Source organism: Chlamydotis macqueenii, chromosome 1 (genome assembly GCF_036417535.1).
Source record: "Chlamydotis macqueenii isolate bChlMac1 chromosome 1, bChlMac1.mat, whole genome shotgun sequence".
NCBI classification, from domain to species: Eukaryota; Metazoa; Chordata; class Aves; order Otidiformes; family Otididae; genus Chlamydotis; species Chlamydotis macqueenii.
In genome coordinates, this window is record NC_141556.1 from 55,805,159 (window position 1) to 55,818,671 (window position 13,513).

Below are 13,513 nucleotides of genomic sequence, written 5' to 3' on the forward strand. Positions count from 1 at the left end.
GTTCACAATATGCCAGAGTGTCACAAAATAATACATTTGGGAATCAAGACCATAAAACTTTCAGCAAGTAAAAAAGCGTGCTTCAATTTACACTTGAATCACCAATTCCATGACAGAGTAACTGTCAATAGCAAGCAGGTTTCAAGCACTAACCTATGAAAGTATACGGAAGCACTTAGGAATCTGCCTTCACTAGACTCAGTTTGTTTTAAAGATATGCGAGTTCTAGACCCCTGATTCAGATGACCTGCTTTCTGGCTGTAAAATGCTGACGTACAGTTTAAGAAGATGAGCAGATGGTATGTGTGCCAGGCAGTTGTCTCATTTCCTCAGTTCAACTATGACTTTAGTAATTTTTTTTTTCTCTTGGTTCTTTCTTACGTGCTAGACAAAAATTAAGCAGAGGTAAGAATCTGACACATGCCACTCCTTTCCCTAGGTTATGACAGAGAAATTTTATGTCACTGGAATGCTGCATACACAGTATTACTTCAAATCAAAGTAACCCCACAAACTGGCAGCAGGAACACTTTTTCTAGAGGGCTTAATAGGATTTTTCAACACATTTTGAAGACATTAAGATAACATAAGAACAAAGCTTTTATTCAGTTAAGACACAAAAACCATAAAGTTTGGGTCAGATGCAGCTCTCAGCTACATTTGTCACTTCTGGCATTTACAGACAATTCTTCAGTTTTAAGTAGTTGTCAAGACAACAATGTCTCAAGAGAAAACTGGCATTTGTAATTAATTCAAAATCCAAATGGTTTGTCTGGAGCAAGAATTTCCAGCATCCTACTCAGAAGTGTGTGCAGAAATCCCTTCTTCACACGAACGCTTTGGAGACCTTCCTACTAAGGATCTGAGGCAGATATCTACATTACTATTTACAGAAGAACCATTAAAAGTCATAGGACTAAAAGCCCCCTCTCTCTTCAGATTTCAGGGAATAATGAGTGCTATAAAAGGTGAGACAAAAATGTTCTCTTCACAGCACTCCTATATTCTAAAGTTAAAATGAGTAAAATCACTCACCTTATTCCTCTAATTCCTCAAGTCATACATACAGGAGCAGGTATGTTTAAAAAATTGTGACAGTCGGCCAATCTCTTACACATGCCAACAGATTTTTTTTCTCTTTTGCATCTGCTACTCACTGCTACTCTATTCTTTAACTTGCATAACTACGAATTTTGTAGTGGGGATGGGAGGAAGGGCAGAGGATCTTAAGTCTAGTTTTTAAAGCAACTACAACAAAGTCTTTTATCATCAGGAGGAAAACTATCTGATCAGCCACTCAAATCTTGATTTCCAAGCTTCCTCAGAAATTACTGAAAGACTAAATATTCAAAGTGGAACAAGAATGAGGAACTAGTGAATAAGTGGAAAATGGTTTGTCCAGGGAAGTTTAGGAGCCCGCATACCTGAAGTGCTATGAACGTTGGTGAAGGAATTGTCAGAGGCACTGTAGGGCCAGGCACCAGGTGAAGGCAGCGAGGTGTTGAGGGAAGAATTAGACCCTATCAAAGGGAAAACGAGAGAGAAAGAGAAGAGCAGGCAAATTTCAGAGTTTCTGTAATATTGTTAAACCTCAGGATAGCCATGATTTTTACCAATGTCAAGCTTTCACGTGATACATAGCCATGGTGCAAAGGCACTCAGACTTCCTTCTTACTCAAAGGTAACAGACTGTTACCCTGTTTAGAAGTGAACATCAGAGTATTCTCAAATATCAGAATGACTTGAATAATCACACATCAGTTCGCTGTTTTACCTGTGGTGTTGTCCCGCAGAAGTTGGTGGTCAGTATCTACAATGGGAGATGTGGCTGTCCCTCCCAGCACACTTCCAGGGGTCACATAAGGGTCAGATTCTGGGTCAATGTTTTGAATACCTTTCCATGGCACTCCCGGTTGGAACTCTGCAACAAGACAGAAAAAGGAATTAGATGCAAACAGAAATATCATTTACTGTAAGTAATTGTTGAAGATATTTTAGGAGGGTAAATAATTGTCTTCCACACTGCCCCTCAGAAAAAACAGACTTTTCTTAATTAAAATCTGTTTCACACTGTTCCCATGGCACTCTCTCTAGTGTCTGAATACAAATCTACAGGACAAAAAAGTGATGCAAGTGCATTCCTTTGACTATTCCTGTTTTACTACATTCAGATGAGGCTACAATAGTTTTACCCTTCCTCAACACATTATATATTTTTTAAAGATATACAAGATTATCCATTGTAAGACTAGATTCTGTACATACATTTTGTGTGTGTGCAGAAGCCTTTCTCAAGGAAAGGCTACCTACCTTAAGAGTTCATAAACACAATATTTGATACTTTACACCGTAGGTACATATACACTTTATACACTGTCAGCACTGAGGTGATGCTAAGGTGAGATGCCTTGTAGTAAAAGCAAGGTATATACTCACTGAGGTTCTTCATGCTTCCCAATGAGATGGAATATACTTATTACACTTTTGTTCCCTTTCAAGTATAGTTCCAGGCACGTCAGATTTTTAAGACAAGAGGATGAGTTATTACAGAGTATGAACATACAAAAACTCTAGTTACTGCAAGGAAGATCAGTAACTTGGTTTCTTCTCTGAGTAGATGTTCAATGAATAAAGTGCTGCGGTCACTTTTCGAAGAAGTGATAATAAAACTACCAAAACCAGAAATAAGAAGCTTCAGATACTATGTGACAATTTGGATAAGTGTGAAAAGAGTGTCAAGGTAGCAGATTCATCCCTTGCAGATACAAGTCCAGGATATGGAATGATACCTTTATTCCCAACCTAAGTTTTAAAATAATTAATGACAGAATATTTGAGTGCAATTAAAAATCCATGATTAAAAGCAGGATCCAGGATGTGCTCTCCAGAATGAAACCATGTATCTGGCACGGAAGGGTTCATTTCAGTCACCTTTGTAATGAAGAAGCATAGTAAAGAGTACTACTTTCACAGTCAAACACAGAAGAAAATGTGACACTAGTGGTTCGAACAATTGGCACAGCAAGGGCAGTATCAGACTGTGATACTGCACTGGCAGGAGAATCTGAAAGCAGACCTAAGAAATGCTCCACTGGGTCAGAGCTGTGGTCCATCTAGCCCCAGTATTCTGCTAACAATGGTAGGAGAGATACCATTTAGGGACAGAATACAAACCTGGTCACTATCTGTAGGCTACTGCACTCACACTCTCCCAGCATTCATAGTCCTTCTATCTAGGATGTCAGAAATATGGATTCACGGAACTACAATTCTGCGTTTATCTTGTTCACTGCCTTCACGATTTTGTAAACCTCAGTCACATCTCCCAGTCTTTAGTAACTCAAAATAATCTAGGATTCTAGGTATCAACATTTCTAACAGTATGAGCAATCGCCACTGCATGAAGGAAGGAATCTGCTCAGCTACTGCTGAAATACTGCAACCTCCTGACAAACAGAACCATCTTATGGTTAAGGAACAAGCAATGCAGCTCTTGGGTCTAGTCAAAAGATCATCTCTGTTCTGAAATAAAGAATCCACGAACACAGACTAGGACCTGAAAATCAGAACTTGTTTGCCAAAAAACCCCCGAACAAAACAAAGAGTTTCTCTCTTGTGAACTCATTAACCAACTTACTTTCCAACACTGGGAAGAAGAATTGTATCTCCATGCCAGGAACCGACAATGGACCTCATCTACAAGCTTGCAGACAAAAAGGATCTACAGTGTAACATCACTTTGGGTCTTTATTCATCATCAGGGGTGTTGATAAGGTGGATCATGATTTCAACTAAGTTTTCCTTCTCGAGGAAGCCAATAAGCTAGAGAGGCTTGGAGAGAGCTTAAGCGGCTGGTGGTTATGGGATGGTAACGCTTGTCCCAGTAGTCTATGGACCTCATAAGAGACAGCTAGCAACACAGCAATGACTGTATAAAAGCCATATGCCAAAACCCATGACATCTGCAATCACAGTCATGGTCTACTGATTTACACAAGAAATTAGGCATGCTACTGATGATCCCAGTGAGAGGTTATGTTCAGGATTTGTGAACTCCAGCTCTTCTCTCATAGTGATGAGGCACTTGGCAAAAGCAAAAAATTTTACTTATCACTGACAGTGGAACTGCAGGTATCACTAAGGAAGCCCTATGATATCAATGAGAGGCAAAGAGTAGCTATTCAGCTTCTCACTTCTTTAACACCCTTCTGGTATCAAGAAGGCAGTAGCTGCTCTAAAACCTGGAAACACAGCAGAGCTAATCCTCACATCCCTCTTCTAACATTCCAAGCAGTACTGTGTTTCTCAGTATTATACAGGGGAACGGTGACTAAAGAAACAAGTTCAGTGACAACGAGTCTATGAGAGGGGTCCGGAAAAAAAGTAAAATTAGGCATTTCTGGCATTATGAACAGCAACTTCAGCTCAAGAAGCTTAGTACTTAACAACCAGGCTGACAGAAACATAATGCAGACACACCTGTACAGAGAGCAGTCAGTGATATGAAATGTCATGGGTATGCAGACTTCCTTGAGATAACTACTTCTTTAACCCTGTCAACTCACCAGAAAACATTTTCTTGACAGAGTTAGACACTGAGAGGCTCCCACATAAAAAGTTTTAACTACTTTTTGTAAGTTCCCTGCAGTTTTATCTGTCACACAGATTCCTAGGCTTTCTGATGCAAGGTCTGTGCTACTGGTTTACTCAACAGATGTACCCGCACCTTTACTTTTTTGTGCTTGAGGGGATAACACAGCAGATGATTTGCAGTTAAGAATGTTTTCCTGGAATGTAAGAGTCTTGCAAGCAGAGAAGAAAAAAAAAAAATCATAGTATTCACTACTTGCTGAACAGCACTGGTGATTAGTCCATGCAACTACTCTGTGTTTAATGAATGTTTTATATAGAAAATGTGTGTATTCACATACATATGTATTTTTCCTAGATACTTGAGTTTTCTAGCAGAATGTGCTACTGCCTGTAATGCAAAAAGCAAAAAACTTCTACTCAAGCCACAAGATTGCTAAGCAGTGCTGAAACATGGCAGTGCTCTTCTCTCCTTTAGTTGACATGAGCAAAGGTGAACTGCAACAGTGTTTTTGTTTTGGCAAAATTAGAACAGCGTAGCACACACATGGTATACTTATTGTACCAATACTGCTGGCAAAATAAACCTTGTGGTCTTTCCTGGATTGTATTTGTAAACAATTATCAGAAGAAAAGTTCACGCTACACAAAATATAAAAGGTCAAGACAAGAAAACCTTGTTCCCATCATCACAAAAAATAAGCTTTCACATTTTTTGCTTTCTCATTCTACACTATCAATCAGAATTCTTAAACCCCTTGTCAGCCTAACACAATGCAAATAAGGAATCGATACAAAAGGAGGGAGCTGGTATCATGTATTCTATGGACAAGTGTTCTCATGAAAATTTCTAAGTGCAAAGTTGTAAAATTACAGAAAATAAAGAGTTCAGCTAATAAAAACCAAATACTATTCAGGCAGTTTAGCAGTTAGTTTGTATTAGCCCAGCAATTTTTTTTACTGGAAACACAAATGCTGTGTTCTAATTTAGTGTGGAAGAAACATAAAAAAAACAAGATAGGCCAAGCAAGTATTTTCCTTGCAGTGGTTATTTAAAACGTACGATAAGGAAAGGTCCTAGCACATCTGCTCTAAAGCTAGGACATAACCCCTGCCCTTATGTAATACCTGGAGGCCAGCTGGCGTTGCTGGATTTGCTTCCGACCTTGTTCGTTGGTGGAGATTTGGCAGGTAACCAACTATCACCAGCAGGGCCTGCATGGCCACCTAGTGGGTCGCCCTGAATTATGTCAAACTGGTTGTAGGGCGATCCTCCGCGAGCCTTTCCAGGGGGCACTATTGCACCTGAAGCATTAAAAAGACACATTTACACTCAGGAAAGGTTGGGATCTTTATGAACATGATATACAAAACAAAAAATATTTAAGATGCATACTGGTGAAGTAAGACATTCACTAACTTGAAGCACAGTTTCACCTATTTCATCTCTGGCAAGATGATACTAAAATGGCATTCCCAAAATAGCCAGTCCCCTTCTCACCATTTTTGTGCATATTGGCATCTTGTGAAGCCACAGAGGGCAGCCCTTCCATCATAGTCCACTGCTTAAAGCGGGATTCTGTTCCAGCCTCTTTCCCTCCCACCATGCCATAATCCATGCCACTTGAGCCAAAGCCTGTGAAACAAACAAACAAAACTCCATTGTCGTTCGCTTAAGTATCTTCAAACAGGGAGACACTGTGATCATAAGAAAGGTTAAAAAAAAAAAAATAAATAAATCAATAGTAGCAAACGGAATGTTCAAGAGGCAACTTCCAAATAACCTTGTTAGGTCAGTATGCCACCAAGATATGCTTTGTTATTACATGTCTCATTCCCATGTAATGAAAAATAATGCAATTTAATCAAGAGCTGACACTCGTTGTGACCTTTGCTCTAGTTATACATAAATCACTCATTTCCGGACCCAGACATAATTGGCTAATATGGTAATGCAATTACCATATTAATAGGGTAACCACAGGCAATGCACCAAATCTCTTTCCACAGAGCACTTACCTGAACCGTATCCAGGTATTTGCCCTTTGGTCTGTAAATCTGAGAGACCCACATTCAAAGGATTGGGTACCATGCTGTCTAAATGTGGCTTGGGCCCAACAGGGTGGGACGGTGAATGCTTCATGCCAGGCTGTTTCTGCTGCTGCTGCTGGAGGGCGCTCACCATACGAGCAAGCTGCAAACGAAATAAAAAAAAAAAAAGGGGATGATATATCCTATACTGTAACACAGAATTCCAGTAAACATGAATAAACAGTGACTTGAAAGAGATCCAAAGGACCCTGCCTGCTCTCTGGAAAGTGCAATGTGAAGAGAGTGCAACTGAAGAGAGCAGATGACATTACTAAAGCCAGTGCCACCTTTGCTGCAGACTGCATTTTCCCAGAGCACTTTTAATATGATTGACAAAAACAGTGACACACCTGTTGCTCCTGCTGTTGTCGCATAGCTTGAGATAACTTCCTCTGGCTCTGTAACAGCTGCTGCTGCTGCTGCTGCTGAAGGAGGAGCTGACATGCCTACAAGATAAGTCGGGGTGGGAAGAGTGAAAATACAGAGCTCATCAAGTGAAATATAATTGCCAGGATCTAGTCACTAGCAAATGCTTTGCTCAGAACTTAAGTAAACTGTTTCTCAGTCCACATACTCAAATAAACGGATAATGACTGCACTAGAAGAATACTATATCCTTCACTTGTTTTTAACTTAACATCATGCAACAGAATTACTAGTAACTGCTTCATTACCAACACTATGACTGCAAGTCTGAAGAAAACTTCATTGAAAATCAACAAAAAACTGCTTTCTGTCCAAAGACATTGCTTAGAATCATTGTTAATCCACTACAACATTCACAATAATTACACAGGCCTGTTTAGTTTATTTGCTGCCCTCTAACAGGGCTATATTTTCCTGTACAAGAAACAGGGAATATTTGTACAAAAATAAAGAAGACCAGCAGAAGAAAATACAATTAGACAAAACATAAAACCAAAAGTCTTTCAGCAGAAAATGTGTAAACTAGCTACTTACTAATTGAAACTGAGGAATCTGTGGAAGCTGGCTCAGCATGGCAATCTGTTGTGGAGAAAGCTGGTGGCCCAGATTGAAAAGACCAGGATTCAAGCCACTGTTGGGAAACTGTTTGAGCATGGAGGCCGAAACCTGCAGGGAAATCAGTTACATATCCTCAAGAAATGCACTGCTATGAGAAAAGATGATGAAGCAGAAGTATTTCTATAAAGGAACAGGTATGACACCAATCTTAAATGGTGTTCCGGGAAAGACATTACACATTTATTAACACATCACATTTAAACATGCACAATCTATGACTTGAGCAAAGCCAGTATCTCACTCGATTGACAATATACAGTATTACACGTGCAAATGCAGACACACACACAAAGGTTCCTTCCCCAACCAATCAGTTTCTAGAGACTGCACTAAATTAAAATGCTGATATAGATGCAGCTAACCAGTAATCACAGTACTGCATTATCACATTAAAACGTACTGCTTGACAAGGGAAAAGAAAGGCATTCAGGCAGTCACTGGAGCAAAGAAACAGTGCCTCACAGGAAGAGTTAATCTCTTGTATGCTGAATAAGCTATAGTAAAAGACAGGAGTAGGTGGAGAAGAATCCCCCTGTTTCTCCCTGCATTATTTGAGAGTTACAGAAGTAGAATTCAAGAGACTCTCCAAAAGTCTTCACCAAGTCTAAAGGAAAAAGAAGACCTTGAGGTCTTAGAGCCCTGCAATGTAAGCGCAACACGCAGCCCTTCATCAGGTCTCTACTTCAGGGGGGCAGGAAGCACAGGACAAGACAGCTTGAAAAAGATTAAGCAACCTGTCACACTTCAGAAAAACTTTCAGCTTTCACTTTTTCTTTGTTGTCTTTAAAATACTTTGCAAAAGCCTATCTAAGACACAGGATTCCTGAATCCATTTTGAGGTTTAAGAATACTGGTAGTGACCATTTATCATCCACTACCTTGGAATAAGAAAGAAGGTTAATCCTTCTGCACTGAGTTTTAAGCACTTTCAACTATTAATTTTAATTTTTTATCTTATCTAAGTTTTTGATTTCTTAATATCAAGACTAAGACAGATGTCTAAGTAACCTCAATGATGTGGTCTGAAGGCTGTAGCTCTACTTTTTACAAGTAACCAGTTACTACAAATTCCTTACCTGGGGAGAAAGAAATTGGGGAGGCACTTGCGCCCGGATATTGGGGGAAGGATTTAGTGGCTGCACTGGTGTGTGCATGCCCCTCGATTGTGCTGTGCTGTTTCCAAACAAACCATGATTGCCACCCTATAAAATTAAAGCAGTAGTGAGAAGATGAATCTTTCAGGATCATGGATTTCTATGCTATTAACTACATATTAATAACAGTGAGGCAAGTACTGACTTAAACAGAGTACCCATAGAACTACTGAGATGTTTGCCCTAAATCAGTAATACTCTACCTGGCTTACAACTGCTGTACTGCATTTTTGAGATGCAGGCTCTTTCTCCTCTTCATTGAAGAGTCATGTTTATCCACTTTTTTCAAAGCACATGACAAAGCTAACGTTTTTATATTTTGTACTTCACATGTTGGGAAATGGAAACTTGGAGTACAAACAAAATGCTCAAAAAACCATTCTATTAGCTTAAAAGTACTGCAAGATCGTGTCAACAAGAATTCTGGGACATCATTTTAGAAAAATCAGGTACTTTTTCTGAGGAGGTTGTTGAGATATCACTCAGAAGCCTATTACTTCCTCTGCAGGCCTTTCACTAACTGTAATTAGAATTTAAAAATGTTATTAAAAATTTTCCTTCTGATGTGAAAACTTCATCATTCTGGACTGAGATGTTTTTCTTTTCCTTTTTCTCCATTAAATTGAAAAGCAGGATAATTTTCAAGTGAGAAAAAATGTCTGAGTTTTTTTTCCCCCCAGTGATTTATTTTCTAAAGTATGAACACTTGCTGTTTCTTTTGAGTTTTTTTTTTGTAATGAGAAGTGTTTACTGTTTTATAAGCAACTTCTGTAATAATAAACCCTACTGCACAAAAAAGAGCAAAGAGAATTCATGACTATGTTTCACTATTTCAGCCTCTGAGCAGACTGTATTTGTAAGATCTTTCAACAAAAGCCACAGGAAATGTTACAGATAGTCTCCTACACTAACAGTTGTATGCTATTGCTTCTAAAAACTGAAGCTTGGACTCTAAAAGGTCCCTATGTGTCACAATTCTGTTCTTTCCTTTTCAAGACCCTCAGAACTTCCAATTTTCTGTTGTATATCAGGATCTCTATGATCCTCAGATATGTGGGTTGTAAATAGCAGATCTTCCATCCCTCAGCCATCATCCTCTGTTCTCCCTCTCCGTGCCAGCACTGCTATATCCAACATAAATTCATCATTCTTCCAAACTGAGGTTGTGCAGGCCTTCTCCAAAAACTTTCCTTCCCTTCTATACCAAGATCTCAAAAGCTTCTACCATAATACTGTGCATCCTCCACTATCCTTTTGCTAAAACAGAAGTCTCTCATCCTGCTCATATATTGGCAGCATTATAGATTGCCTCATTCACCTACCTCACATTTCACTTCCTTAATGTATCTTCCCTTTCAGAAGCAATTCAAGATGTCCTATTAAGCATGTAGGAGGATAAACGAAAAACTCCGAGACAAAAGAGCTTTTACTCTGGGAAGAACTGACTGGGGTCAACTACATATTAAAATTTGAGAGGCTTGAAGCTGCAGCTACACTTTCAGTCCTCCCTAAAGCTCAACAGAGTTCTGCACGCTGAATCCAAGTACATGTCTGGAAGTTCTGGACTTAATCTGATGTTCAACACTGATTGTGTCACAGAGAAACAGAAGGACAACACAAAGAAACATCATTATGTTAGGCACATGACTGTATAAGCTAGTCCAGCTGCAATACTTAGGTTCTACTCTTTAATTTCCTAGTACTCCTGCAACATTGTCTTCTAGCATACTGCAAAACTAGCACCCAGAAATTCTTCCAAACTGCAGTTACTCACTTCATTTCTTTCCCATCGTTCCCTCATGTACAGAACAAAAATATTGCTACCTCAGTATTTTTTAAAGGCTGCTAAATCAATCCTTTCTTTGGGCTGTGGGGAAGGGAGAAGGGAATTGGCACAATGCAAAATGACTGCAATTTTTTAAAGGCACATTTCTACATAGAAGGTCACTGGATGGAGTCTGGAAAAATTAAGTGTCAGGGGGTGGTGGGGCAAATCAACAGCCTCTAACTAGGCTTTAAAGCAGCAGTTGAATTGTAACGGTTGCCACTACATGACTTCAGAAAAGCACATCTATCTGCTGCTGCACTGTGATTCAGGAAGTAAGAGGCCAACAAAACCAGACGGAACACATTTTGATGACAGGAACCAAAGTGGATTGATTCTCAATGGCCTGATAAAGCTGAAAATTCCATTAACAATATTAATTTATTTAGTAGGAAAACAAATGCAAGCAACCAACTAACCAGGATTAAGCCCAGGTTGCAGCCTTATAACAATGCATCTTATAAGGTGGCCTGCTTACTTGTCTAGCAGCGAAGTTTTGGGGACTGAGCCCTGAGCCGATTGCCCCAAGGCCGACGTTGGATAGTGTGGAACCAGAGGGAGACAGCTTGTAGCTGGGAGAAGGGGAGAAGGGAGAGCAGGGAGCCTCATCCCCAAGGCACCCATCTTGATTGGAGAAAGGCAAAGTCAGCTGAAGCAGCAGTTAGCCAACAGCAGCAGTTGGTTAGTCAAGCAACAGAACGCAAGAGGAGAGAAAGAGGGATGGTGAGTGACTAGGAAGAAGCAAAGTTAATTTGTAATAGCAATTACAAGGACAAAAATTCTGACTCAGATGATCACTTGACAATTAAGATTTTGGTCCAAGGAGTTAATTAACAAATTCCTAAAGGTTTCTTTTTAAAAATACATTTTGAACTCTCAGGAAGTTCATTTCTGACAGTGGTTATTACCACTACATAAACAAACAAATCTTGAATGAATTCCTTATGTTAGCACATACCTAGGAATGCATTAGCTCTGCTAGTGGCATTTATTAATTAGGCCACCAGAGGGAGTTGGAAAAACTGAGTTTTGGCCTGTTATACCAAAATGGAGGAGTTAAAAAATTCATTGACAGTAACACGCCTTCGGAATTTTAAAACCAAATTTCTGTTCCATTTTACATGTGATAAACTTAAACCGTATTAAAAAAACCTTAAAGCATTCTGCATCTATTGGACACTCTCCAATTCATAATGTGAAGCAACTAATGTTTGATAATAAAGTGAAAGCTTCTACTTAAATAGGCAAGAATATGAAAGAAACGCTACCATAACATACAACAGATGTCACAGAGAAACAGATGTCATACAGAAGCTTACAGTACACGGACATACAGCATAAGGGGTTGCGGAATTTAGAAAGGGTGTTTCCAATAAACGACAGACATGAAAGCAGAAAAAAAATTGAAGACTGTGATTACTTATGTTTACTTAGCTCTAAATCAATTTTTTTTACAGTAGATAATTGTAGTCCATAGCCAAAAGAATCATTGTGATGAAATCTAAAATGAATTTCATTGCTACTAGCAGTTTATCCTTCCATGAAAAACACAGGAATTTATTTCTGTTCATATTAAGAGCAGTCTGTTCTAGAATGAAAAGCCTCATTCTCCCCAGACAGTTTGTCTATGTACATCTCACACCTCTGCTTTATATACACATTCATTCTACAAACGTAACTCCCCCACATCTTTTATTCTTGAGTTTGTCCAAGGTTACTGAATTTTTAGCAATTCCAGAGGAGCAGGGTAAAAACTGGGACCTCGAACATAGAGGTTGATATTAATTTATCTAAAGATGTTTTTCTCACCTTCTCAAAATAAGGCCCACTATCTGTGGTTCCCATTTCTTTGGAATTAGGTGGACGGAACCCAGATCGATCCTTTCTCATCATGTCATTAAAATCCCCGAGATTCATGGCTCGTTTATCTACCTCAAACTTCTTATCTGGGAGACCACCTGTAAAAAAAGAGGAAAGACGACAAAATTGGTGCCAATAATCTCTACCACATTTCATGACAGCAGGTTCACAGTCAAAGAAAAAAATCTTTAAGATCAGGGTATAAATTAGATCTGTCTTACAATTAAGCATGGCTACAGTTGCTATTAAAAGATGATGAAAAACTAAAGTAGAAAGTTTCATTTTTAAGACTGAACAAGCCAATTTAGAGGAGCTTAATGTGAAGTATTTATCACAATTTATGTAGAGATATTAACAGATGCATTTCTCCAGCTGCCCAGTTCAACTAATGATATTAATTTATAAATAATTCTCATTGACTTCCCAAATGCGCACTGTTATTTATTAGTATTCAGAATCTATAGAGACACCACTACTTAAATTCTCTGTATATTCTACTTAGCCTTTACTGGGTTTGGCATTGAGAAAGAATTTCTCAGACTGCAAAACCATATACGTAAGTTGATCACAACTCTCCCCACAGTCACGTCAACTTAACTCTTGAACACCACAGATCATCTGGTACAGCTTAACTTTCAGACAGGCAACCAGTCTCCCTCAGCCAGTATGCAGGAATTACACAAACAGCAGCAGAGACACTTTTCAAACACGCTCTATAGTCTCCTGCCATTGTTTAGTAAGTAATCTGGTGGAGCACGAGGAACAGATATTAATAACAGATGATCAAACTGTAACATACACAGTGAAGAAGACATCATCTTTCTCTGTAAGCTTATAATTTTTAAGTGCTGACTGATGGAAGTTTTTTACCCTACACACTGAACTGCTGCCAAAGAGCAACTTTTTAATAATTTTTGGTACCTGTAAGGTATCAGATGCATACTGTTAC

The 13,513-nt window shown here is 39.0% G+C and overlaps 1 protein-coding gene across 15 annotated transcripts in view; it reads right to left on the reverse strand.

Moving 5' to 3' along the window:
* Positions 1–13,513, reverse strand: part of TNRC6B (trinucleotide repeat containing adaptor 6B) — a 149,456-nt gene that overhangs the window by 18,750 nt on the left and 117,193 nt on the right. For 14 of the 15 annotated variants that reach the window (XM_086752522.1, XM_086752498.1, XM_086752514.1 and 11 more), the window contains 9 exons: positions 12,514–12,662; positions 8,802–8,927; positions 7,642–7,773; positions 7,032–7,127; positions 6,610–6,784; positions 6,092–6,226; positions 5,719–5,895; positions 1,775–1,921; positions 1,425–1,520 (listed from right to left, as the gene is read on the reverse strand). In XM_086752522.1, coding sequence (XP_086608648.1) covers positions 1,425–1,520; positions 1,775–1,921; positions 5,719–5,895; positions 6,092–6,226; positions 6,610–6,784; positions 7,032–7,127; positions 7,642–7,773; positions 8,802–8,927; positions 12,514–12,662 — 1,233 coding nt within the window. The remainder of the gene's footprint in view (positions 1–1,424; positions 1,521–1,774; positions 1,922–5,718; positions 5,896–6,091; positions 6,227–6,609; positions 6,785–7,031; positions 7,128–7,641; positions 7,774–8,801; positions 8,928–12,513; positions 12,663–13,513) is intronic. The other variant, XM_086752543.1, reaches the window with a different exon arrangement.